At 58.8% G+C, this 27,308-nt stretch overlaps 1 protein-coding gene across 3 annotated transcripts; it reads left to right on the top strand.

Moving 5' to 3' along the window:
- Positions 1-107: 107 nt before the first annotated feature.
- On the top strand, positions 108-25,627 carry LDB1 (LIM domain binding 1). Of its 3 annotated transcripts, none has more exons than XM_071563519.1 (11): positions 108-380; positions 19,327-19,429; positions 20,032-20,076; positions 20,297-20,372; positions 20,683-20,785; positions 20,990-21,162; positions 21,401-21,523; positions 21,700-21,783; positions 22,034-22,157; positions 22,552-22,694; positions 23,061-25,627. In XM_071563519.1, the coding sequence occupies exons 1-11, from the start codon at positions 356-358 to the stop codon at positions 23,289-23,291; spliced, it is 1,230 nt and encodes a 409-aa protein (XP_071419620.1). In that variant the 5' UTR covers positions 108-355; the 3' UTR covers positions 23,292-25,627. The 3 variants fall into 3 exon arrangements, with proteins under 3 accessions (XP_071419620.1, XP_071419619.1, XP_071419621.1); XM_071563518.1 differs by having other exon boundaries at positions 109-380; positions 22,552-22,700; XM_071563520.1 differs by lacking the exon at positions 108-380 and adding an exon at positions 9,986-10,051 and having other exon boundaries at positions 22,552-22,700.
- Positions 25,628-27,308: the final 1,681 nt, after the last annotated feature.

The following is a 27,308-nucleotide window of genomic DNA, read 5'->3' as shown; positions in this document are numbered from 1 at the left end:
CCGAGCCCGGGGCGGGGGGAGCGCGCACGCACGCAGCACGCACGCGCCCGCTGGGGACGGGGGGAAGCGAGGGGGGAAGAACGGGACGCCCCGCGCACGCGCAGAGGCGCCCCCGCCCGCCCGCCGGCGCAGCCGCCCCCGCCACCGTTCCCGCTCCGCCGCGGCCCCCGCCTCGACCGCCCCCGCCGCCGCTGCTCCTGCCGCCGCCGCTGCTCCGCCGGTTCGCGGCGCGCCCGCCCCTGGCCGCGGCGCTGCCCGCCGCCCGCCGCGCCGGAGTCCGCGGCGCGCCGCCCATGCGAGACCCCCGCGGCCCGGGCAGCGCGCAGCGACCCCCGGCCGGGCCAGGCATGTGAAGATGTCAGTGGGCTGTGCATGCCCTGGTGAGTGGCGCGGCCGTGGGGTGGGGACTGTCCCTGTGGCTGCGGTCCCCGCCGCACGGGGGCTGGATGGGGGGCTGGGAGCCACTTGTGGGGTGGGGGACGCAGTGGTGTCGGTGTTGGTGTCTGGGTCCCCAAAGAATGGGATCTGGGGTCCAGTTATGGGGCTGCGATCCCCACTGCATTGGTGCTGCTGTCCTGCTGGGAGGCTGGGGTCTCCATGGCGTTGGTGCTGGAGTCTGACTATGGGACTGGGGTCTCCGTGGAATTGGTGCTGGGGCCTGGCAATGATGCTGGGGTCTCTAAGGCATTGGTGCTGAGGTTTGGCAATGATGCTGGGGTCTCCTGGCCCTGGTGCTGGGATCTGGCTGAGGGGCTGGTTCCCTGGGGCACGGCTGCTGGGAGGTGACTGTGAGGCAGGGGACACTTCGATGAGGCTGCTGAGGTTTGACTGTGGGGCTGGGGTCTTCATGGCACTGCTGGTGGAGACCAGTTATGGAAGTCAGTGAGATGTGGGCACTGGGGTCCCAGCACTATGGTGTGGCCATTGGGTCCAGCCATGAGGATGGGTTCCCCTTGGTATGGGCTGTTACAGTCCAGCTGTAGGGCTGGAGTCTCCGGGATGTGGATGTTGGAGTCTGGTTGTGAGGCTGAGAGCCCATGGCATGGGTGCTGGGCATGGATGCTGAGGTCTGTTGGACCAAGAGGTCTGGGGTCCAAGAGCACATGGGTGTCATTACCAGCCCTGGGACTGGGACCCCACAGGCAGGGTGCTGCAGGGGTGTTGGGTAGGGATGCAGAGGGCACTGTGAGGGGTGACCCCAAAGCAGCCCCTATGGCCAGGGCAGTGGCTCTCTTGGGTGTCTCAGCTCCCAGTGTGTGTGTGAGGCACAGTGTCCCTGCAGGGGCCCTGCCCGTGCTGCTGGTGGCAAGGGTGCTGCATGCCATGCCACCATGGCCATTGTGGGTTGTCTGCTGAGGGCTTCTTCCCAATCCTGGCCTCTGTGGGCTGGTGAGACTGCTGGAGTATATGAGAGGTGTGATGAGTTGGTGAAGTCTCAGCACTCAGAAGAGTGGTCTCATGGATGCCTGGGCTTCTGGGCAGGTTTGGGGCAACTGGCCTGGCTACATCGCCTGCTACTGCGTGCAGGACATCGCTGTGCCAGGAACAAGGCAGGGCAGGGGTCCCAGAGTGCTGCCGGAGCCTGCTCCCACACCAGGTCCCTGTCGCACTGGGCAGCTGATGGGGGAGCCAAGTCTGGGGGACCCTGGAGAAGGGGTTCTGCAATTTCCCTGGGCATCTGGCACTTAGAGTCCCTGCAGGGAGACAGCAGGGATTTTTCTCAGTCCAGCTCCTGTGGCAGCATCCATGTGGTCCCAAGAGAGCCTTCTGCCAGGCCAGGACCCCCATGTTGGGAGGCTGCTGGGGGCAGTGGGGTGCTGTGACAGCACACGAGTCCCTGTGCATCCCCTGGAGCCGCCTCTGCCGAGGGGTTTGCAGCTGCATCCCCAGCATGGGGAAGGGGGTGCCCCTGCCTGGCAGCCCCCCGCCCCTGTGCTGCCTGCGCCTCGCCGCCCGGTTTCCATGAAGGCAGGCGGCCCCTTCCCCCATCCTCCTCCTCCTCCATCTCCCACTGGAAGCTGCCAGAGCGCTGCTTCCTCAAGCAGAAAGTCACGTGAACCTCCCTGCGAGCCAGGCCGAGCAGCCACAGCACCCGCCCCGCAGGCACCCCGCACCGGGGGCACGACATCTGTCCTGACACCCCCAGCCTTGGTGGGGGTCTCACCTCAGCAGGGCAAAGGCCAAGCAACAGCTAACGGTGGGACCCTGTCACGTCCCCTGGGAGCTGGCCTCGTGCCACCAGGGATGTCATCGCCATGTTGGTGGGCGCAAAGAGTGGGGGGTCCTCCCTTACCACAGTGTTGGGGGGCCGTGGGGTCACCCTGCACCTGGGAGCATCCCTGTGGATGGTTTCCCGTGTCGTGCCACCCCCACGCTTCTGCTGCCCGCTCCCTCGCGGCAGGGAGGACACGCGGGTGCGTGCAATGTGCAAATGCCCCCCGCCTTTCCCCCGCTCCCCTGCCGGGGCTGGGTGGCACATCCAGAGTCTGCGTCCCCCTCCCCCTTCCCCTCCCTGGACTGTTTATCGGAATATAGAAAAAACAAGCTCTGCCACTGGCCTCCTGCCAGCCAGAAACATTTAATGAGCCGCTCTGCCCAGGCTGCTCTTCAGGGCTGCATTAACTTGGAGGAGTTTCCTGCTTAGGAGCTGCTGCCGGGGGGGGTTTTGGCTGCCCCCCTTCAAAGTTGTGCCTTCTCAGGGAGGCGACATATTCCTTGCCGTCCCTGGGGGTACATCCTACCCCACTGCACCTCCGCTCACACCCCACCAGGGATGTTTCCCTGCTCTTTTCCTCCCTCTCCAAGAGCTTTGGGGCAGGGGCAGCTGCCAGCTGGAAACCTGACACAGTCCTTGTGCCTGAGAATGGTGGGAGCAGCTGGGGCCAGTGGAGGGCTGAGGGAGTTTTGGCCCCCACCCCAGATGTGAAGAGGTGAACAGGGAGAGTGTGCCAGGCTCAGAGAGGAGGTGGTGAAGGCTGAGGTGGCAGCTGCCCAGTGCTGGTGTTGCTGTGCCCTGAGCTGCTCAGAGCAGGGCCAGCAGTCTGACTGCTCTGCTCAGCCCTGGCACCAGGCAGGGCTTGGCATCCAGGCCCCAGTGGGGCCCTGACCCCTGGGGGCACTGCTCACTCTCCCAGCATGCTCTGCACTTTCTTAATTATTTTTAATATTATCGTTATTTTTCCTCCTGTAGTGATGGTGTCAGTGTAGAGAGGGAGGAGAGCAGAGCAGAGCTGTTCTCCCTCCCTGCAGGGCTGACTCCAGCTTTATGGCAGGGAAGCAACTTTCCCAAGGTCAGCACCATCTCTGGGACACCTTGGAAGGAGCCAGCTTGTGCACCCCTCATCAGGAGGGAGAGCTTCCCAGTGCTCATGCTTTGGGTCCTGGAATGGACATGCCCAACTGGGGCATAGACCATTGCCATATCCCTCCCTTCTGGCGCCGTGTGTCCCCCACCGTCACGAGGCCAAGCTGTGCCACATGCCTTCTGTGACAGATGCGCTGGGAGAGGGACAGTGGCGAGCGGGCTGAGTGCCGTGGCGGCGGGGGGGGGGGTCAGGCAGCTCCAACCTGTGTTGGCTCTGGCTCCCGAACACCCTTGGAGCTGCCTGACACTTTGGGGTGCACCTGGGCCTGCTAGGGGCAGGAGCAGTGGGCTTTCAAGTCTGCATCATGCTCGTCCATGTGCTCTTGTCCAGGCTCTCTTCATGTTACCAGCAATGTTTGGGTAGAACACCCTGTCCCCCTCTGCAGCAAAGTTCCCCCATGGTAGATGCTGTGTTGTGCCACGTTCCTTGCCTGTGCCCAGCACACTCTGGCAAAGTCAGAATGGGGTTGTGGCTATCTGGTGCTCAGCAAGGTGATTCCTCAGGGATCTGGTTGTTGATGGCACAGGCTCACGCTACAGTTTTCCTGAGGATCAGTGTGAGCTCACCCAGGATTTACCTGGACAAATGTGGATGAGTTATCGTCATACGAACGGGCTCAGCACTGTGTGTCTGCACCGGGCCCCCAGTTTACTCCAGAAATGTTCTTACCTGCTTAGCACAAACTGCTGTGAAAGCTGCTCCCTGGGGAGTGAGTAGGTACCAGAGGGGGATGGGACCCCCGGGGCAGGGAGGCGCTCTTGTGACCAGGAAGGGCTTGTGGCCAGGAATGCACTGAGCCTGGTGGTGTGTGCCCCCAGGCAGAGCAGGAGCCACAGCAGTACAAGTGTCCCCTGTCCATCCCCTTGCCTGTCAGCTCACTCGATTTCATGCCACCCTCTCCTTCCCTGCTCTGCTCTGTGGCTCCCCAGCCATATTCATGTTGATTGTACACATGAGGAATGGGTCTGCATGGTGTGCCAGCAGCATGCTGAGAGCACTTGGGAGCGGGCGTACCCAGGCACAACTGTTGGTGCATCCTGGGGCAGGTGCTACACCACTGACACAGCCTGCAAGAGTCTCTGGCTCTGTGCGGGTCCACACTGGGCCCGTGGGGCCACCATTGTGCATGGTGTTGGGTGCACCCCTGGGCTTGGGAGCAGTGGGTATGGGGTAGCTCCCTGAGCAGTGGGTGCAGACAGGATGGGGCTGGGTGACCGTTATCAGCCTGCCCGCAGGCTGTGGCTGTGGTTTCCTGCTGGTGCCTGGGGGAGGGTACTGGGGAGCAGGCAGGGCTCCCAGGCCCCACCTGGAGGCTGGGGGATGGTGGCTACTGTTTGCCCCTCTCCTGAGGTCTCTGCTGGGCAGGGTTGATGTGGCTGCAGCAGGGGTGATGCTGGCAGATTTTGGGTAGGTTTACTGCAGTGTGCACATGGATGTGCAGGAGCATGGACTGTGCACCACCGTGGGGTGTCTTGCTTAGGCAGGTATGCTGATGGGGGTGCAGGACCCCCCAGAGCTGTCAGACTGGCCCCTTGTTGCAGCTTGCCCCCTTTCCTCCCAGGCAGGTCACAGATTGGGGTGAACGTTAAACTCAGGGCGTAATCTCCCCTGTGGCAGGCACTGGCCCCTGCCCAGCCCTGACCCACCCTGCCCACGGAGCGGCCGATAACTCCCTGCCCGCACCCCTCTGCTGCTGCTTCCCTGGGGGGGCCCTGTGGGCTGTAGGTCCTGTCCCCACTTTGCAGAGTCTCACTCTGCCCCTGGCTCTGTGGAACCCACAGTCAGGTCCCAGAGGTTCTGCTGCACCAAGGTGATGGTGCCTGTGCCACAGGATGGCCCCACAGTGAGGGGGTGACAGCTCCCACTACCCCCTTCATTCTGCAGCAGCTGGCTGTTCCAACCTCTACTCTGCTACTTGCATCCTCCTTCAACTAGGGTCCTGTGCAACTTGCAGAGCTCCCCTTGAGGGCAGGGGTTGCCCCTGCCTGCTGTGGGGTAGCAGCAGGGCAGTGGGTGCCAGCTCTTGCCCATGCCAGCTCCTGCCTCCCCATCGGTGGGAGCCCAAGGCAGCTCGTGGAGTTGCAGGCACGCAGCTCTGCCGGGCGTGGGGCAGGTCCAGGCGCCCCGACCTGCCTGCTCCGACCAGCCCAGGATGAGCCTGGGGCACCTGTGGGAGGTAGCAGGCAGGATCACAGGAACAGGAGCTCTCTCCCTGCAGGGATGGCAGTGCAGAGCTGCTGGAGGAGCCTGGCATGGGGAGCAGTGCATGGAGGCGAGAGTGGGGGTGCCACTTGGGCATGGGGAGTGCCAAGCTGCCAAAAGTCCTTGCAGAGGGGCATTTCCCCACCGAGTTTGGGGAGATGGCATTAATGCTCCTCCCAGCTTGGTGCCCCTGCCAAATCCTCTGGGCAGCTGCGGTGTGCTGAGGCACCCTGCCAGCAGGAGGCTTGGACTGTGGAAAGGTCTTCCCCTCAAACCCCAGGCTGCCCTTGAGTGGAGTGGATGGGGCTGGATGTCAATTCTGACAAAAACTGAACCTGGAGCTGTGGGAGCTGCTCTTCTTCCCCATCCCACGGTGGCCGTGTCCCTGCTTGGCCTAGCTGACGGGGAGGAGGCAGCCTCTAACAGGAAGGACACGCATGTTAGCAACGAAAACACGGCAGCGAGAGGAAGCAGAAGCGATGCATTATTGATGGAGCTATTTGATGCTGCTATATTCAGAGAGCTGCTCCAGAGTGTTCAGCAGCACCGTGCTGGGGATGGCAGGGGTGTGGGCTCTGCTGGCAGAGAGTTACCTGCTTTGAGTTAACCACATGCAGCCCTGGCCACGGGAGATGTTCTCTACCTTCTCCCAGAGGGACTTCCGACATGGGAGGGCATGATGACACGTGGGTACCAGGAGTCCCTGGAGCTGCATTACTGGGTGTTGAGGTCTGTGCTTTGGTTTTCCTTGGAAGCAGCAGTGCCTGCCCTTTGGAGGGCTCACAGTCTTCTTGGGGCACAGCGGGCAGGCACAGGATGCTGGGGCTGTGCAGCCATGCTATGTGTCACCCCCTCCCCGCCGTGAGATCCCAGGCCAGGAAAGGGGCTGTAAAATGAACCATTCTTGTAACATGAGAGAATCCACCTGGAGCCTCTGGAGGAGCCTTAAAAGCCTGCAGCTCTGGCAGGCTGGCCCCCGGCTGCTGCCAGAGGGGCTGGGTCTCACTGCTGCGGGTAGCTGTGCTGGGGCCGAGTTACTGCAGGACATGTGATGTCTCAGGGATAGCAGAGGAATACTGTGGGGCCATGGGGAAACCCCTTGCTAGGAGGACCTGCCAAAGCTTACTTGCAGACTACACCTTCCCCTTGGAACCTGAGGCCAGCCCAGCAGTGATGCAACTGACCCAGCACTCTGGAGCAAGGTGTGATGTGAGGGTGGACATCCCATATGAGCCCCATGTGCTTTGAGGTCCTGCACCCCACTGTAATCTTTGTCCACCTCCTCTTGCTCTGGAGGAGGTGGGCACTGATGCACGCACTTGGTTGCTGTTTGTCCAGTGCTCACATATTCAGGTTGTCTTCCCTGGCATCCCCCGTGGGATGCTCAAGATGTGACCCCCTAACTTCCCAGCCTGCCCTGGCAGCCAGCTTTTCCCCCAGCCCCTGGACTTTCCTCTTGCCTCTGGGTGTCTGGAAGCAGTTCTGTTTTGAAGGGTTAATCCCAGGAGCCCCCAGGATCTGCCGCCTGCCCGGCATGACTCACCCTGTAGTTTCCAGCCTCCCCCAAGCTTCTTCTCTGGAGAGATGGAGCTGTGCCTTCTCTAGCCAAAAAAGGAGGCCCCTCCTGCCCCAGAACTCCCTTTTGATCTGGGTGTGAGGGGGGAAAGAAGCCCCTCCTTGAGAAACAGGGAAACAAAGCATATTTCTCTTTGAAAGGTGGTAGGATCTGGGGGGATGGCTGTTATGTTCATGAGAGGGGGGGCTCTGGGGTGTGTGCTGCACTGCTGCAGGCTGCATCTGCATGTGTGCGAGGGTGCCCAGGTCTGGCTGCTATTTGGACAAGTCCATGAGGTTTGGAAGCGCCAAGCCAGTCTGCCCCCCAGTGCAGGCTGTGTTCTTTGCAGAGCTAGCAGATTTTTACTATTATTTTTTATGTAAGTGCGTGTCCGCGTCCCTGTTCTGCGCCTGCGCCTGCCGGGGCCCCATCCAGGTGTTCGTGTGAGCATGCCCTACCTCCTGCCCTGCTCGCCTGAGATCCCTCATGAACGGTCTGCAGGCACACGAAGCTGCAGCCACAGGGATCAGAGACCTGGGCATCCCCTGGCTAGCATAGTCCCCACCAAGCTCTTCCCAGCTGCCTGTCTGGTATGTATCCCTGTGCTCACTCCTACTACTGAGCTGCTGCTGGTTCCCTGCCTGAGACCTGCACCAGGTGTTGGATCAGGTGGAGACCAGGCAGGCGTGGGGCCCTTGCTAAGGGGAGACTGGAAGTTGGGATCTGGGGGATGCAGTGTCCTATGGCAAAAACCTGGGTACCCCTCTGCTCCCTCCACACTGCAGGCGTGAGGACATCATGAGTAAGGGGCTCCCCCCACACAGTCACTGCCACACACGCTTCCCAGCTGCATCCCAGCCCTTCTGCTCTCCATCCAGCATCTATTTAATTATTAACTCGGCTATAACCATAAACAGCTGGGGCTGCTGCAGCCACGTGGACCAGTCCAGTGCTGTCGTCAGAGCCGAGCAGGGACACGTGAGCAGTCCCGGAGGGCTGCTGAGCCCCGGGATGAGTTGCTTGGGGCATGTTTGCTGTGGATGCTCCAAGCCCGGCTGTGAAGCCCAGGGATCAGTGTGGGCTCCTTTCTGATCCCCCTGACCATGGCTCTGGTGCCAGGAGTCTCTAGTACAGAAACAAAATGCCACTTTTTTACTGTTTTGTAGTATTTTGCAGTAGAAATACAGTCCTGAGTGCTGGTGGCTTGGCTGTGCTTCGTGCATCCTTGAGCCCTGGAAGGCGAATGGGGAGCAGGCAGACTGTGTTTAATGGCCTGTCTTGACCAGACATCCTGTAGCTCTCACTGGTGTTGCAGCTGGTGCAATTTTTGGCCTAACGATAGCGTGGTCAGTGTGCTGCAGCCCCATCTCAGCTGGTGCTGCACAGATTTGGGCTGGCAGGGGAACAGGCAGTGAAGGGGCAGCATACCAGGGCACTCGCAGCATCCTCTGTGCCTGGTTCTTGGGGCACAGATGGAGTGGGTACCTCCAGCTGCACCTGCCTTCTGCAGAGTGAGGTGCCACAGAGGTTTTTTGGATTACAGTGAGTTTTTCTCTCTGTTTATCTGGGGATTATAAAGAGTTTTGCTCTATTTAATGATGTGCCCATGGAAAGTGGTGCTTATTGCCTGCAAGGGGAAATCACAGTGGGGATGGATCACAACCAGCATGGGAATGGATCCTCACTTGGCTGATGGGTGTGGGGGTCAGGAGCTGCCTGTCCATCTTTGGTGCTGGTCCCAACCAGCAACATGGTTGGGGAGCAAGGGGCTGCACAGAGGGGAGTACAGCCCCAAAACCTTATGGCTGAGGTTTTGCACCCACCATGTCTGCTCTCTCAGGGGTGCCAACGTTCTTGGCAGGGCCCGACCAGTTGTGCCTGCATTATCCCAAGGCTGCTGTTGGGGAGGAGATGAGGTGCGGGTGTGGGAAGGTGTGTGTGCCCCAGGCATGGGTGCACACCCGACCAGGGCTGTGCCGGAAGGTATTTGAGAAGACATGCAAGTCCATGCCAGCCGATCTGGGTGCACACCAGCCCACGTGTGCAGGGTGAGTTGCACCAGCATGGTCCTGTGTGTGCTGAGCCTGCTCTACTGCCCAGAGCTGGGGGCTCTTCGGGCTTGGGGGCACTCAAGCTGACCTCTGGGGTTCCTGTTCATGCCCCTGCTGCCCATGGGCTTGCAAGCTGAGCTGGCAGCAGAAGTCTGTGGCAGTGTGACTTGCCAGAGCAGGAGCAAGAGCTGCAAGGGACAGATGTAGAGCATGAGTGGAATGGGAAAAAAAGGATTTTTCATAATGGAAATATTAAGAAAATGTTTTACAAAAATGGAATTTTTTTAAAAAAACTCCTAGTTGGAAGAGCTTGGAGTTTTGTCAAGGAAAGGAGACCCTTGGGGTCTGATGGCAATTGCAAACTGGCACACAGTATTTTTCATCCCCCCTGCCAAATGAACCGGTTGTATTTTTTTTTCCCATCTCCCGAAACTGGGGGAAAGGAAAACAAGTTTCGGAAAGAAAGAAAATCCTGCGAAACTTCAGACACCCCCAAACCAAGCTAGGGAGAAGGTCTGTTTTTATTCAAACTTTCGCACTGGGGAAGGAATCATTGTCCCGGCTGGTGCCGAGCTTCTCAGCGGGACGCGGCTCCCGCACCCCCCGTTCCGGGCAGTGCCAGTGCCGGCGCTTGGCGGGCGGGGGGCAGCTCTTCGGGGACCCCCTTCCGGGGGTCACCGTCGGCCTGTGGGCCCCGGGGCGGGGGGAGCTGGCCCCGCTGCCGCCGCCGCAGCCATTGTGGTCCCGGCCGCGGCGCAGACAAAGGAAGCACCCCCGCCCCGCCCCGCGCCCCGCCCGCCCCGCCCCGCGGCGGCCCCGCGCCGCCCGCCCGCCCGCTGCCGCCGCGCCGCCGCCGGACCCCCGCCCGCCGCCGCGCCGTGAGTCACCCCGCCCCCCCGCGCACCCCTTACCCCCGCGGAAGTTTTCCGGTCCCCCCGCCCGGGTGGGGGCCCCGCTCGGGCGGTGGAGGTGAGGGCCGGGGTCCCGCCTGCGCCGCCCCCGCGCCTGCGAAGTTGTGCGCGGCCGCACCGCGCCGCCGCTCTCCGCCCGGCCCCCATACGGCCCGGGCTCCCCGCGGCAGCCCCTTGCCCGCCCTCTGCTCCCCCCGCCCGGCTCTCCCTGTCCCCGGCTCTCTTCTCCCTCCCCGGCACCCCTCTCCATCCCTACCCAGCTCTCCGGTCTCTTACCCCTCCCCAGCTGCTCTGTGCATCCTTGGCCCCCCAGCTTGTTCCCTCCCCTCCAGCTCCCCTGCCTGTGCCCCCTCTCCCTGCCTGTTCCCTCCCCGTCAGACTCCCCTCTCCATCCACCAGGTCTTGGCTTTCGGAGCGTCACCCCCAGCCCGGTGGGGTGCTGGCGGCAGCCCCCATGCCCTGCCGTGCCCTGCTCCATCCCAGCTCGCAGGTCCCTTTGTTCTTCCCTCGGCTCCTTCCCCTGCCCAAGCCCCTTGACAGCTGCCCCGCATCCTCCCGGTTCCCGTGTGTGGGCTGTCACGGGGTCTGCGGGTACGGTGCCGGCTCCGGGGGCTGCTCACCCGCGGCACCTTGCTGCCTGATGCAACTTCATCCTTGCTCCCAGCTCCGAGGGTCCTGCCAACCTTCCCTGGGTACCTCAGAGGGAGTAAGAGGTCTAAGAGGTGCCAGAGCATGAGGGACACACACCTTCTCACAGGAGCTGCCCTTCCAGGGGTCCAGGCTCGGGGGCCCATGGGCACAGAAGGCTCATCCTCCCCAGCAGACAAAGCACTGTCTCAGCCTGGGGCAGCCGGAGCCAGGGGCCAGGCTAGGGGTGGGTGCAGCATCTTTGGGAATGGTGAAGACTCAGCAGTTCCAGTTTAGGAATCAGCATGCATGCCAGGGTTGTGCAGGGGTGTCTTAGCCAGGAGGGTGTTTCCCTGGAGCAGAGCTGCTGTGGTAGGCTACCCTGATCTCGAGTGGCTGGCCAGGTGCTGACCTCCAGTGGTCCCTGACAGCCTGCCTGGGATAGGTGATAAACACCCAGAGGCAACACTGCCAGGGCTCCCTTAGCTTGGGCAGTCCCGATCACCTCGCTGCAGCTCTGGCTGGCAGAGACCAGGCACTGTGACAGGAACCTCCTGAGCAGCTCTCTGCCAAAGCCAGCGCCACAGCAGGAGCCAAAACCACAGGTGTCAGCTGGTCCTGGGGTGAGATGTGAGCAAAGGGTTCCAAGGCTTTGGGGGCACAAAGCATGCACCCACCCCACGCTGCAAACCCTCTCCTGCTTCCTTCTCTCCAGAAGAGTCTGAGCCTACTTGAGTGTGCCCAGTGGGCCAGGCAGGTGTGGTAGCAGACACCCCTTCCCAAGGTCTTCCCAGTTGTTCTCTACGTGCTTTTGTTAGCACCTTGTCCAAGTAGTTTTGCAGTGACTCCTCCAGTGCCAGTCAGGTATTGGCTCTTACTGCTTTTGTTTTAAGTGTGGATAAATGTCAGTGTCCTTGTCCCTTCTTTAAAGCCTCAGATTTTGGAGCGTTCTCGTCAGGGAATTGTAGTTTTCACGGAAGCAGAACTGAACATGGGCTTTCTGATCCTGATTTTGTAGAAATCCCAGGTCTGTGATCCAAGCAGCCCTTAAGGACTGAGATAGAAGCGCAGAGCAGAACAACATCCAGGTTGTGTTGCTTCAAAGAGGAAAAGTTGTGATCCAAGGGGGAAAGGCTGGTGCTGGAAGGTTTGCGATACAAAGGTTTTGCTGTTATTTGATCGGGACATTTTCCTTCGCCAGCAGCAGGTCACAATCCATGTGAAATAGAAAAAGGACAGTGAAAGGCCACAGGAGTTCATGTGGAGCAAAGGTGCCCCAGGCTAGGGACCTGGAGCCTCATTCAGCTTCTTTTCAGACAGCAGTGATAACTGGTGTCCTCGAGCTTGCCCAGCCACTCTGAATGTGGGAGCAGAGGGTGACATGGACCAGTCCAGCCCCAGGGCTCCTTCCCTGTCCCAGGGCTGGCAGGGTGGCAGCAATGCTTGCGATCTCTCTCAGTGTGCCAGTGTTCTGCATACTTGCAGCTCTCCACAGGCATGAGCTTGAGGTCTATATAAACAATACAAACTTCAGGTCCTGCATGGTGGCAGAGCAGGGCAGGACTTCTGATCCTCTCTTGGAAACCTCCTGTCCTCCAAATGACCCAGAGACAGAATGCTCCTGCTGTGGTTTGCTTCGTGTGCATGTGTGTTTGTGGGTTGTGATGCTTGCTGCAATGAGGTGTGCTGCCCCGTGGGTTGTTACTTCGGGTGGAGTTGTAACAAGGGTTCCTTGGGTGAGAGGGTCTCCCCGGGGCTGTGCTATGATGGTGGAGGTGGTTTCTACAGCACTGTGCTGCTGGGACTGGGGTGCTTATGCCTTAGGAGCACCAGGCAGGTGTGCTTTCAAACCCTGTCCTTTCACTGCCTAAGGTTTTGTCCCCATCCTGCACTGGTTCTCTGAAGCCTTGACACCAGTGGCAGCACGTTCTGCCAGCACAGCAGTGTGGAGCAAGTTCAGCAACCACAGCATGTGCTCTGCACCCAGCACTGCCAGCAGCCCACCAGTGCCTCACTCAGCTCCCACATCACCTCCAAGCAAGTCCAGAGGAGAGAGAAGTTCAGCCTCAGCAGGGGGGCAGAGGCTTGCCCTGGCAGCTTGAAGAAGCAATGGTGGTGCTTTGTAAGCTGCACTGGGCACGGTCCCACCATGCGCGCACGGTGCCTCCTGTCCACGGGCATCTGTGAGTGCTCCTTCTCTTGAGGCAGGCGCTGTACCCCAGCGTCGTGGTTTTTGCCTGAGCTCACGCCACCCGACATGGCCAGCTGGATCCTCACAGCACGAGTTATCCAGCTTTTTTCCCCCTCTCTGGAGCGGGCGTCTGGCCGGCTGCCAGGCCTGCGGGGCTCTACCTAGGAGGCAACATGGAGCAAGGCGGCTGAGGCGGCGGGGCTGCCGTCTGCGGGGCTGCCGTCTCCGGAGACTGCGCGTCCCAGCGTGCAGCGCTCGGCGCCGGTGGCAGCGGCAGGGAGCGAGGTGGAGCGTTGCATCCCGGGATCTCAAATCTCCATGTGCCACGTGGGTGCTGACAGCCTCCTGCGCCCCGAGGCAGCGGCTCTTGGAGGCCTTGAGCGTCTGGGGGATCAGTATGGATCCCTCTCTGTCAGCATAGGGACAGACCTCAGCCTCATGCCGCCACTTCCCTATACTGTGGCTCTCCCCTCCAGCTCTCCCGGGCTGATCCTGTCCCTCTGGAGGGTTGCGCTGAGCAGCAACCCCACAACAGTGTGTAGAGCTGTGTAGTTTTGCTCCACCATGTGCATGGTGGGGAAGGAGCAGGGCTGCATGTTCTGCAGGGCTGTTGGCACGGTCAGCTATGACTGAAATTTTTAGTGCTGCTGCAGAGCCTAGAAAACGTTTAATGATGAAAATCCTAGTTTTCCTGGAGGCTTTTATTCACAGGGTGCTGACAGGGAGTTTTTTCCAGCCCCATGGTTCCCACACCCCGTTGTTCGTTTGTGTTCTGGTGCTGTGCCAGTGCGTGCTGCAGGAGGGTTGCGAGCCCGGTCACTGCAGGATGGCAGGGCCCCAGGGTGCAGGGGTCCGGGTGAGAGGGAAAGTGGCCAAAAATGTGAAAGATGCGTTCCTGAGGCCAAAACCGGCAGTGTTTGATTATGGATCGTCTTTGAGACAGTGAACCAAAAGGAGTAATTAGGGACAGTGGGATATTTCCCTGAGAGTTGCAGGAAATGACTACTTCGTGGTAAATTGATAGTAGTGGAGCTGAAACTGGGTTATCTGTGGGATTGCATCTGGGGCTTGCAGCTTTGGACGTGATTCAATTTTCTGGCTGTTTGGCAATTGGCAGGGCATGCATTTCTCCCTTTTTCCCTCCTGGAGAATTCCCTGTCTACGTGTCTGATCATCTGAGGAACAAAACAGGAAAGGGGAGACTCTTGCCATCCCTAGTGTACTGCAGGGCAGTGTGGTCCCCCAGGATCATGGCTGAGTACCCAGCTCTGTAGGATGCCTTCCGGGGAGGCCCTGGGCTCTGACAGAGCTGAGGCTGTGGAATTACTCTGAGCCTTGACCTGTAAATCCACATCCCGGCTGGACTCTTCTCGCCTGGTGTTTTTCAGATGGCACTGCCTCGCAGCCTGTATCAAGATTGTCACTTTGTAATAATTAGCTGCACCTAGTTGTGCCTTCTCTCGCTGTCCCCCTGAGTTTGTGAGCCAGTCTACAGAGAAGAGCACCCTCAGGTCCATGTGCTTTGTGTGCTGCCGTGAGAGACTTTCGCACCAACTCTGCAAGGTGTGACCTGGAGCTGGGACCCTGCACAACCACGTGGTATGGGCAGGGAGGCAGCTTGTGGTCCAGATAGCTCCATGGCCGATTCAGATATGCAGCTTGGGAAAAGTGAGAGGGTAATTCCTGCACACAGCAGGGCAGGCAGCGATGCAGGTTTTGCCTCCATACAGGTCAGGGCCAGGTGATGTGCTGGCTGGGTTCAAACTCTGGATGCCGCTGAGTCCATGGCACACGGTCTTCTCTTCCATGCACAGCCCGGCCTCCTGGGAGCTGCAGCTGCATCAGTTCTGCATTTTCAAAGCAAATGGAGTTGCTGGTAGTTGAGGTTGTCGCTGATAATGTCTCATGCTGTGGCTCGGTGTCTGCTGCTTGGGTTCCTGTGGGTTTAATAACAACACTGGGGTTTGCAACTGGCTTTGCTCCATTCCCTCTACTCCAGAGAAGATGAGAAAGAAGAGATGAAGGCAGACTTGTGGGGGCAGACCCCATGAACTGCTCCATGTGCCTCTGCCTGTCCCAGTCACTCTAAATACTTTTCTGTGTTTGCCTCCCAGCCTTGCCAACTTCCCAGATACCAGGCACTGTCACCGGGCAAAACCACGTGAATTATTTGAGGCGCTGCCCTTCATCCAGCCTCAGATAGCAGCCTCCTGGATAGTACCCTCCCACCAGCCATGCCAGCGGGACTGGGCTGGGAAGATGTATTTCTTGCCGCTATCACAGCTATCAGGGCTCCCACACCCCAGCGAGGCCGCCCTGTGAAACAATGCCGCTATTTACACTTTAAAGCCTCGTTAGGCAGCCAGGAAGCAGCCACAGAGCATGCCGGGAAGCACTGGCTGCCTTTAGCTAAGGCAGGCCTCTCTTCTTCCCGGGCTGCTGGGAGGAGCAGGATGCTCCCTGGCTGAGCTGTAACCCTGCGGCCCCTTTCAAGCCCTGCTGCTTCGTTTGTTTTTATCATTTATGTTTTTAGCCTCTGCCTTGTTGCTGAGCTTTGCTGCTTGCACACAGCAGTGCTGAATGCCCAGCTGGGGATGGCTTCTCTCTGGGCTGGGGGTCTCCAATTCCTAGCAGTGGGCACAGTGTAGGAGTGAGATGTCGATGCTACTTTGTCTTTGTCCGCAGCAGTTCTTTGCTTTTTGCAGGTGGGCTGGAGCTAGGGGAGTTCAGGCAGAGGCTTTTCTTCCTGCCCTGCATGTCCCCTGCCCAGGCAGGCAGCTCACCAGCTGGCACTGGTCTTGCTTCACCATGTCCTGCTGTCACCTGTCTATGTTGGCTCTGTGAGGTGTCTGCTGTGCTTTTGGTGCCTTTGGAAACCTGATGTTCCTCAGCTCTGTCGGATTGGTTAGGGTTTGAATAATTCTTCCTCCAGCAAACTCACTGGACAGTGCACCAGAAGAGCATTACCCAGGGGGCTGATAGCTCGCAGGCAGGGAATGCATAGGGGAAGGCCTGTGGAGGGTTGGGTAGTGCTGGGCTGTGTGACTCACAGGCAGAGCACCTGCCTTCCCTTCCCCAGGTGCTCGCCTGCCTGGAGGTGTTTACTTACACAAGCTTTTGTGGCAGATCCATCCTGCCCACAGCTGTGGACCTGGCCTCATCAGAGGATGCTGAGCTGGGGCATCCCTTCACGGGGTTCCCTTCTGCTGCGCCTCCACAGTGAGGAGCCGTGGGGCCGCCCACCTGGCCACAGGCACTGCCCTGTTTGCCCAGACCTGCCCAGGCCGGTGGCACTCACCAGCTGCAGCATCAGCCTGATTTTTCTTCTTGCTGAATGTTTTTGCGTTGCTGGACCAGCACCAGGGGATGGCCACAGGAAGCATCTCCTGTTGGCTCAGGGTCCACAGGGACTTCACAGGCTTAGACACTGGGCAGCATCCAGCCTGCCTTGGTCCTTTCTGCTCAAAGCAGGAGGCAAACCAGGGTCATGTGGAAACACCAACTGGGCCCAAGCACTGGGCTTGGCTTGGGAAGGGCCACATGGTGCGGGTCTGGGTCATTTTATCCAGCTGGATGGGACTTGCAGGCAGCTGGGGCAGTGTGAAGGGGAGAAGTGGTGATGAGGGCATCTGCCAGACCAGGCAGCGTAACCCTTGTGTGAGTAAAAGTTGGTATTGCTGCTGCTGTAAAGTAACTGTGCTGCTTCATGTGTAGTGTGTCTACAGTGAATGTAGAATTTGGACAGCCTGTGTCAAATCCTAAGGCTATTGTTTAGTGTTGTTTTAAACCACTGAATCTAGTGGCATATTTTACACTGCATTAAAAATATCACTTGGTCAGGATACCAGTGTTGCTGATGTCACGTAACAGACTCCTTTCGGCTCCTCTAGATCCTGAGATAGGTCACTCAGTGGAGCTCCAAAAGCAGGTCATGTCCGTATTAACCTGCTGGGAAAGACCCAGGATGGAAATGTATGTTTAGGTAGGAGTGCTGGACTGACTCATCTGCTGTCCCACCTCCAGGAACAGGGAGCTAGGGAAGAGCAAGAGAAGCAGAATGCATGGAGAGTGATGTTTCTCCCTAGTCTCACCACCCCAAGAGACCTTCCTGCATCCCGAGAAGCAAGATGGGGACTGAGGATAACAGGAAGCCTTGGGGTCTTAATCCTCCCATTTCTCATCTGTGATTGGTGAATAAAAACAAAGAATTGAAGGATGAGACATGCTGGGTCTGATTTTTTTTCTCCCACCTCCAAGGACACAGTGACCAGAAACAAGCAGTCTTCCAGCCACTGCTGTCTCTGCCTAATGAACCGGTTCATTTTCAACAGAAGACGTGCTTTTGGGAAGTTTCTTAAGCATCGAGTACACTTCGATGTGGTGTTGTTTAGCAAAAGTGTGGAGGAAATGGAAATGCTGTGTTTCTAGTGCAGTTTGGCTTGAATTATCATTTCCATTAGGCACAAGTTGATGCGGATAAAGCAGAAAGCAAAAAATGCCTCACAGCACCAACTGACCAGTACCAATAACCCTATTAAAATATGTTTTATCTATGAAAACATTGGGTAAGAGCAAGGGGCCAACGTTGTTAGCAGCTGTATGAGAATTGTGCCGTGCCCCACTTATCCTCACTGCAGGCAGGAAGGAGCAGGAGCTGTGAGCCGTGGCTGAGCGTTCCTGCCCTGTGGGACTGGTGTGTCCTGGTGGGTGCTGGAGACAGGCTGGATTCAGCTGCTGTGGTGAAACATGGTGAAAAGGTCCCCAAAAAACAAGAGTAAACAGGAGATTTTTCCTGTTCCAAGTTGGATTTAATGCCAAGGAGGTGACCCTCTCTATTTTTGACCAGCCTTTACTTGCTCAGCAATGTGGGTGATCCCTGCAACTCCTGGCTTGGGATCCCAGGCAGCTTGGGCAGGGATGACAGTGATGCCCTGGTTATTCTTTTGTGTTGGCTAAGGGATTGCAACAAGCTGGACATCTTGTGTCTTGGTGCTGGTGGCACTGCTTTCTTTGCCTTTGGTGCTTTTTGCTCCCCTCCTGTATCCATCACAACTGAACTGCTGCTCCAGTCCTGTCCCTGCAGTGTTCCCTACAGCCTGGCTTTGTGATGGAGCCCAGATGGGCAGCAGCATGCCTGGTGCCTTCTGAGATGCTTCCCTCCACTGCCGGGCTTGTTTTCTTCAGTACTGGCTGGCAGTCCTTGAGGTTTGTGGGCGTTGGGAAGTGCCCATCCCAGGGCTGTGTTCAGGCAGGCAGCCGATGGGGATCCCGCCTTGGCCCTGGTGTGGCCGGCTTTGGGGCCCCCACCTGCAGCGGTGAGGGGGAGACATGCCCGTGTGCAGCGGGGCCGGCTGAGCCGGTGGAGCCGGAGCTGCCTGGCAGCTGGCCCGCCCCTGCGCCCCATCCAGGTCAGCCTGTCTGCCTGCCTGCCTGCTGGGAGCCAGCCGCGTGCCTCAGCAGCGCCCGGGCACAGCGTGCCGGGTCCTGCCAGCCGCGGGGTGTGCCGGGGCTCCCGCGGGGCTTGGGAGAGGTGCTGAAAACTGCAGCTCGCGGGAACCTGCCCCTGCGATGGGAGTGGGCTAGTGAGTGTGGGAGCCCCTGTCTGCCTCTTGGAAGCCTGGATGGGTCTGGCTGTGCCTGGCATGGCTAGATTAGGCAGGCATCCCTGTCTCCCATTGGCAGGCCTGGGGAGGTTTTCAAGGGTGTGTGCTGGTTTGCACGTTGCAGACCCCATTGCACCTGGTGGGCCTCTGTGGGCTCCTTGTCCTTTGCTCTAGTGTTGCAGTGGGCAGTGAGGCTTTGGAGTGGTTTGATCACAGCTGGGGGCTGGCGAGTGGAATCTCTGTTTGCCTGGAGCTGGGTGGCCACTGGGCTGCCTCAGCGGCAGATGGTGGCTGCCTGGGGAGCAGCCATCCATCCCTCCGGGTGATTATTCACCCGTCACCATGACGATAGAAAGGTCAGCAAAAAGATCCCATGTGATTCCCGGGTCCCAGGTCGGTTGGTGGGATTAGGAGCAGTGTGGGAGGGAGGGCTATGGGGAGTATAGGGTCCAGCTAGTCCCTGCTCTGGCTCACCAGCTGGATTGTGCCCCTTGGGCACATTCCCAGAGCCTGGCCAGCTGAGAACTGACAAACTCCAGGCACCAGTGGGGAACCCCTTGTATGGGGCCAGGCTCTTCTGGGTGCTGATCCTGAATTCAGCCCTGACCCTGTGGGTCCCATCCTGCACAAGGGAAGCCTGGAGCTGTGGTTGGGGGTGAAGGAGCTGGGCTGACATTGAGGTGAGCAGAGGAGGGGTGGGACTGTGGTTATGGGGCCTTGGCTGGTCCTGCATCCTTCTTCCTCATTGCAGCAGCAGCAGCAGCAGCACAGTGTCTTCTCGCAGGGTGCCCCTGACTGACTCATGTTCACTCTCTCTCCAGGCTGTTCCTCTAAGTCATTCAAGCTGTACTCGCCAAAGGAGCCCCCGAACGGCAACGCCTTCCCCCCTTTCCACCCAGGCACCATGCTGGATCGAGATGTGGGGTGAGCTGGGGCCCTGGGAGGACTCTGCAAGGTTGGGGCCACTCTGCAGTCTGCACCCCAGGGTCTCTGTTATGCATCCCAAGAGCGTACAGAAACAAGGTTGCTGGAGTTCAGTTAGCACAGGAACAGAGAGAGGATTGGAGCAGGCACAAGTGGTACTGTGTTGAAAAAACGTATTTGGAATGAAGGAAGCCTCCAGGTCTTAAGCTCTGTCAGGCCAGGCCCTTTGCCAGGCCAAACCTTTGGGATGACTCAGGACAGGGAACACTCCCAGCTCCTGCCAAAGCAGCCCCATCTCCATTCTCTGTCCTGCCTGGCACCAGTCTCAGCTCCAGAGGAGCTGGGCACATCCCCAGGGAGCAGTGGGCCAGGTCCCAGGGGTGAAGCAGCCAGTGATGTGAGGTCAGAGCCCAGTTTGGGATACAGGCCACCCCACAGGGCTATCACATGTTGGTAGCCAGGGTACAGCCCACACTGTGTGTGGGATCTCCCCTCCAGCAAGCCCAAATGCCTACTGCTATAGCCAGGAAGGGGGAGCTGTGGCGGACAGGGTGGGAAGTCCCCACTAACACTGACCTGCCTGCATCTCTTTCCAACCCTAGACCTACTCCTATGTACCCACCGACATACCTGGAGCCTGGAATTGGGTAAGCATCAGGGGCTGATGGGGACCCTGCTGGGAGGGGAACTTGTGCATGTGGTGGGTGTGCCTCAGTGGGGCCAGCACACTGTTGAACTGGGACTTGTGGGGAGATTGCTCAGACTCTGCCAGGCCTGGAGGGGCTGTGCATACTCCCACCATGGGCTCAGGACCCCTCCCTGCTCTGTGACTGCCTTCCCCTCTGACTTCCTGTGCTTTCTGGGCAGGAGGCACACGCCGTACGGGAACCAGACTGACTACAGGATATTTGAGCTCAACAAGCGGCTGCAGAACTGGACAGAGGTAGAGAGCTGTGGTAGTGAGGGGCAGCCAGGGGTTGGAGGATGTTTCCAGGTGTGTGTTTTGGGGATGGGGTTGGGGTCCTCTGTGCTGCCTGTTCCTCATGAGCTACCTTGGCTCTAGAAGGAATCCCCTTGGCCTCAAGGTTCTGCCCCACTTGTCCCACAAGGGCTTATCAACCCCATCTCCAAGCACTCAGCTCAGAGTGCAGCCATCCATGGGGTGAGCATGTGGCTGTGTGCCTGGCAGCCAATAGCTGTCTGTTTGTCTGTCTCTCCTTCCCATAACCTAAGCATCTCTCCACCATCCTCAGGAATGTGACAATCTGTGGTGGGATGCCTTCACCACAGAGTTCTTTGAGGATGACGCCATGTTAACAATCACTTTCTGCTTGGAGGATGGACCAAAGAGATACAGTGAGTACCAGCTTGAGCCCTCCATCCTCAGGGTATTGCCCTCTGTCAGGAGATAGTTGTGTGCTCAGGGGGGATATGGACAGGGTGTTGGAGGTCACCTGTCTTCAGCTAGCAGGGACAGGAGGAACCTCTTCATCTATGTCTCAAGGCACATCTGGTTGAGCGAGGTTTACTGACCTTATTTTCCTCCTTCTCCCACTCCAGCAATCGGCCGGACTCTGATTCCCCGTTACTTCCGCAGCATCTTTGAAGGGGGGGCCACAGAGCTCTACTACGTGCTCAAGCATCCCAAGGAGTCCTTCCACAACAACTTTGTTTCGCTGGACTGTGACCAGTGCACCATGGTCACTCAGCACGGCAAGCCCATGTTCACCCAGGTACCGGCTGCACTCGCGGCTTCTGCTGCCCCTCATGTCTTGGTTCGTTGTGCCCTCATGGTGCCTGCAGTCCCACAGGGCCATGCATTGTGGGTTCCTGGGTTTGGCTTGTTCCAAGTCTCCTGGGAGGCAGTGGCAAGCTGCTGGGAGGGTGTCCTGGTGTGCAGCAGTGGGTACCCAGGGGATCTGGGCTGGGGGAAACCAGAGTAACCTATGCCTGACCCTGTGCTGTGCCCAGGTGTGTGTGGAGGGACGGCTCTACCTGGAGTTCATGTTTGATGACATGATGAGGATAAAGACGTGGCATTTCAGCATCCGCCAGCATCGAGAGCTCATTCCCCGCAGCATCCTTGCCATGCATGTGAGTACAGCTCCAGGAGCTGCCCCAGGCACAAGTGATACAGGGCTGCTGAGCTACTCAGGCTGCTCTGCAGGTTGTGGGAACCTCAACCCAGTTCCCCCCCATGGCAGATCAGGCCATGGGAGGGCCCTTCTCAGCCCGGATGCAGCTGAGTGGTCTGTCCGTCTTCCTCCTAGGCACAGGACCCTCAGATGCTGGACCAATTATCCAAGAACATCACTCGCTGTGGGCTCTCAAACTCCACGCTCAACTACCTCCGAGTAAGCATGCAAGAAGAGAGGGGGATGCAGCTCTGCCATGTCTTGTGCTTTTGGCTGCCTGGTGCCTGTCTGCCCTGGTGTGAAGGGAGACAGCAGGGCAGGCTTTGAAAATGGGATCTAGCAGAGGGTCTTCTGGATCCCACAAGCTCCCACCGTGGCTTGGGTTGGTGCAGTGCAGATGGCTACATTACAGAGGGGTTTTTGCCGGGGCTCAGAGCGTTGTGACCCCATATCTGTCTGCTCTCTGCAGCTCTGTGTAATCCTAGAACCAATGCAGGAGCTCATGTCACGGCACAAGACCTACAGCCTCAGTCCCCGGGATTGCCTCAAGACTTGCCTCTTCCAGAAGTGGCAGCGGATGGTTGCTCCGCCCGGTGAGTCTCACACAGCCTGCGGTGCTGCCAGTGGATCTCTGGGGCTGCCTGCTTGAGCTACGTGCCTTTGGCACAGGCTTCTTCCAACCCCAGAGCTGTTCTTGGCCTCGTTTTGTGAGGCTGGGGGTGGTGAGCCAGGCAGCTGGCTTCCTTCTGTGCTGGGGCAGAGCGGGGCTGTGGGCAGACAGCACTCCCTGCCTGCCTGGGGGCTGCCAGCTGTTTGTGAAAAGCAAAGCAGAGATGCAGGGGCAGCAGAGCTGTAGAGGTGAGGGTGGCAATGCTGGCTAGAGGGGAAATGTGGAACTTGCAGAGGTGGGGTTTGCAGAAAAGGGGGCTGTGAGACACCAGCATTTTGTAGCTGGGAGTGACCATGTGTGTCTCCATTCTTCACCAGCGGAGCCAGCACGGCAGCAGCCCAGCAAGCGCCGGAAAAGGAAGATGTCGGGGGGCAGCACCATGAGCTCCGGCGGAGGAAACACCAACAACAGCAACAGCAAGAAGAAGAGCCCAGCCAGCACCTTTGCCCTGTCCAGTCAGGTACCTGTAAGCATCCCGTTTTCATTCTCTCTTCTCCCCCACGGGTGGAGGGGAGGGTTCTCTGCCCCAGCCCCTGGGAGTTGTTAGGGGGAAATCCCCAGGGACTGCATGTCTAAGCACCCTGGCTCTTCCTGTGTGATGGGAAGAAGAAGGAAAGGGTGTCCCAGGTGCCTTTCCTTAGCTCCTTTGCACTCATGCAAGGGAGTGAGGATTGTATTGTTGCATGGAGTGCCCGAGTTTGGGTCCTGTGATGGAGATGAGGAAGTGGCCCTGCAGCTGCGGAAGGGGCTGCAGTATTCAGGGAGAGGTCTGGCGGCCCAGGCTCCCCCCACCTCGATTATGTTTCGGGACCGTCTCCCCTTTCAGGATGTGATGGTCGTAGGCGAGCCCACGCTGATGGGGGGGGAGTTTGGGGACGAGGACGAGCGGCTCATCACCCGGCTGGAGAACACGCAGTTTGACGCCGCCAACGGCATCGACGACGAGGACAGCTTCAACAACTCACCGGCGCTGGGGGCCAACAGCCCCTGGAACAGCAAACCGCCCTCCAGCCAGGAGAGCAAGTCAGAGAACCCCACGTCGCAGGCGTCGCAGTAACGGCCCCCCCGCCGCCCCGTGGACTCAGTCCCAACCAATCTACCTGTACATTTTGCAACGGAGAGTGACTGGGAAGCGGCGAGGTACCGGGAGTGCACCGGCACCGTGTGGATGATGGGGTGCACGGCCTGGGGTGCGTGCCAGGCGGGCAGCCCCCAGCCCTCTCCCTCCACCGCCTCCCCGCACCCCCACGCCTGCCTCCACAATGGAGCCCAGGGCAGGGGTGGGTTTCCGGGGCCATAGCTTCGTTATTCCCCCTTCTCTCTTCTTCCCTGCTTCTTGCCCAGAGAGCTTCTCATCCCTGCCCTGATGTGCCCAACCCCTCCCTGCTGAGTGGGGGGAGGAATTAGGAGGGAGGTGTTAGCAGCAGTTGACATTACCAAATGCCACGGGCTGGGGTTTGGCACAGCCCAGAGACACCCCTCCTCTTGGGGTCCTATGGCTGGTGTTTGCTGAGCATCCACCTGCAGCAGGGTTGCACATCCGCAGTCCAGCCTGGGGCTGGGTGGTGGGGGGCAGTGATGGAAAGCCTTCCCCGTGCCTCAGGTTCTGCTAGAGCCTCCTCCAGCCAGGGTCAGTTCCTGCAGCACTGGCATGGTGTTGAGGATAGGGCCCCATAGCATTTTCCTGCTGTCCTGCACCCTGCCCTTCCCCTCGCTCCCTAGAGCGAGAGCGTAGCACAGCCACAGGGGAACTCTGTATATAGGAAGTGTGTGGTGGGGGGTCTGGGGGCGCACGGAGGACCCACATCTCTGCTGGAGCAACTGGTGCCCTTGCTCCTTGCCCGCAGCCCCTGTTTCCCTCCACCCTGCGTGAGCTTGCCTGGGGCCCCTTTGCAAACCCTGGCTCCTGGTACCTCCTACTTCTGTCTTTTTTTAGGAAAAAAAATAATATTATTAAAATTGTAAGTTTAAAAAAAAAAAGAAAAAAAATGGGAAAAGCCCCCCTCAGTCCCCTTGCTGGTTCCCCTCTCCCTGTCCTGAACCCTCTCACCTTGTCCTGACTTTTGTACAGGCTTCTTCTCGTGGAAGTCTCATTTTATATCCAGTTCAGAGAGCTTCAAACCAAGGAGAGACTTTGCAGACTTCCTTTCTAATCCCTCCAGGGGTTGGGGGGATCAGCCCCCCGCCTCCCTCCTCAATGTAAATCTTGTGTGCTGTTGTCCCCACTCCCCCCCTTGGGTTTGTGTACCTCGTGCTTGTACATTTCCGCGCTGTAGACAGTGTGTACGATACTGTTCTTTCAATGTGTTATCACTAGAGCAGGTGCCTCCATTGATGTTAGGGGAAATGATGAAAAAAATAATAATTTTTTGGGGGTTTTTTGTTTAAAAAAAAAAGAAAAAAACCTTCCAAGGCTTCTTCCAAGAAGATGGGAGGTGCCGGGGGAGGATGTTTGTGCTAACCAGTTCACCCCAGCAGCCTTGGAGGGAGGTTTTGGGGGGAGACAGGAGTCTGGACTGCCCATTGGGGTCCCCCTGTAAGTCCCAAGGTGGGGTTGCAGCAAGCGCTGCTGCAGGGATGCCCAGGGTGGGGGTACTGCCCGAGTGGGGAGTGTGTGTGTGTGTGTGTAAGAGTGTGTGTGTGAGAGATTTGTGTGTCTGTGTGTGTAAGGGAGCCCGGGGCAGGCAGAGGAGCCCTGAAGTTTGGGGGAAAGGGGAATGCACGCCATTCTCTCCATCAGATACACCCCCCCCGCCCAGCACCCTGCTGGGGATCCCACTGCCCTGTGGAACTGGGGGCTGGCAGGTGTTGCTGAAGGGCTGTCCCTGCCCTGGGGCTCTGGCTGCGGCAGAGGTGCTGCAGGACCACACCTTGCCCACTCATGGCTGAGTGTGCAGGGTGTTGCTGAGACGGGACAGGGAACACCCTGTGTGTCCCCTCCTACTGCAGTCTCTGGGGTTGGACAGGGAGATGGGAGTCCTTTGAGTCAGCCCTGGTCAAGCTCAAAATCCCTGGAGAGATGCCTGTGTCAGCTCCTGGGCCCCTCCATGGGCAGGCCAGAGGTGGAGGGCTCAGCCCATCAGACCCACAGCCACAGGCACAGGGGTCCCCACGGCCCCTTTGCAGGAGCAGGTAGGATCCCAGGGTGGGAGCCTGGTGTGGTGGGAAGGGGGCAGAGTTCCAAGTGAGTTGCAATTAAGGTACGATTCTCCATGTCACAGGGCTGCCATGGAGGGTGTGGATCTCATGCTGCCCCGGGCACACTGTAATGCCTTTTTGTTTTGTTTTGGGGTTTTTTTGTTTTGTTTTGATTTTTTGGTTCCCCTTCCTCCTCTCCATAGTTTGTGCCATTTATGAGTCATGTATGGTACCAATAAAATGACTTTTCGGTTTGAGGCTGTCCTGAGCACTTACTTCTGAGCGTGGGACCAGGCCAATGTGGGCAAGGGAGAGGGGCATCCCCTCATGTCCCTGGTACCCTGGCAGGGGGTGCAGGCACAGGGCTTGCTGTGCTCCTGGGACGATGCTGGCTTGCCTCAGGCTGCTGGCTCCCAGCCAGACCCTGGCCGGCTCCCTGCCACGCCATGGAAAGCAGAAATCTCAGCATGCAAAAAAGAACAGGGCTACGGGGAAATGGCCCTGTCCCCAAGCCAGAGCAAACAAGCAGCTCAGGGCCTGCCCGGATACCGAGGTGATGGGCACATTCCCTGGGGAGCGGTGGGAGTGGTGCAGTCCTGCTGTGGGAATGGGGCAGCAGCAGCTGAGCAGCATGGAGGTGTCCTGGCAGGGCAGAGGAGGGACAGGGGACCCTCAGAGGGCCAGTCTCCATGGGGACTACCCCAATTTCTTTCCAGAAGCTGGGGTGCCCTGTGCCAGCACTAGAGGCAAGATGCAGGTCACCAGTTCCCCCAGAACAGGGCAGACAGCTGACTCCAGAGATGGCATCTTGCTGTACCCACTGGATGGGTGGCCTGGAGGTGGCTGGGCCCAGCCCCCATCCATGCCGATGTAGTAGTCTTAAACTGTGGCTGCCTCATCCAATGTACACACCCCACTATGGCCAAACATGCAGGGCAAGGAGCCTGTGGCTGTGGGTAGTGCTGGAGAGGGAAACAAAGATGTGGAGGAACCCAGGCTCTTAGAACAAGTCTGATGCAGCAGAGGGTGAGGGCAAGATGGGCCCGTGTCTTCAGAGCAGTAGCAGGGCTTGGATTGACATCTGCAGCAAGGGATATCACCTTGCCATCCTTCCCCCTGACGGGGCTGAGATCAGGGGGGCTGCAGGATACAGGTGCTGTGGTGGGAGCTCGTGGCTGGGCAGGTAGGTGCAGGGTGGCCCTGATGAGCTCATGCTGTGGTTGCACCCAGGGCTGAAATGTCAACACCCTTGCTCCTGACTTGCATTGAGCTCTGACAGCCTCTGTGGGATGCCCTGGGCTGGTGGAGCAGTGCTGTGCAGAAGTAGATCCTGCCATTTGTGAAGGATCCTGCAGATGCCTGGCTGGATCATGCACATACACCCGGGAGCTGGCAGAGGGCCCCAAGTGAACACTTCAGGGTTGAGTTCTGGGCTGGAAAGCCCCAGAGTACCTGTGAAGTCGCCACACCTCCCTCCCCACATCAGCCCCAGTGCTGCGAGAAATTTGATAGTAGTTCTTGCTTTTTATTTTATCTTTTTGGGCAGGATGTATCTATGTCCTCTGCTGCCCTGCCCCTGTGCCAGTGGTGAGCCGGAGGGTGCCATTTGGCACTCCAGCACCTGCCATTGGCCACACCAGGAAGAAATTCTGAAGCAGGGCTGCCCTCCTCCCCAGGCCACCTTCACTCCAGGTCACGGAGTGCAGTGGTGCCTGCTTGTGGCAAAGAAAGTTAAGCCAGCAGATGACAGCGAGCAAGCCATGGGTGCTGGAGGGGCTGGGAAGCCCACCATGCAAATAGTGTTTGGGCATATGCAGGGACATGGGGCAGAGGCCAAGGATCATGCTGGAGGCTCCAGCTGCCTGGGGGCAGGAGGTGAGGGGTGCAGGGCACAACTGCTGGCTGGCATAGGGACAAGGTGGGCAGCAGCGGGAGC

Source organism: Pithys albifrons, chromosome 9, assembly GCF_047495875.1.
Source record: "Pithys albifrons albifrons isolate INPA30051 chromosome 9, PitAlb_v1, whole genome shotgun sequence".
In the NCBI taxonomy this organism is placed as follows: Eukaryota; Metazoa; Chordata; class Aves; order Passeriformes; family Thamnophilidae; genus Pithys; species Pithys albifrons.
This window is presented reverse-complemented; position numbering and strand designations above follow the sequence as displayed.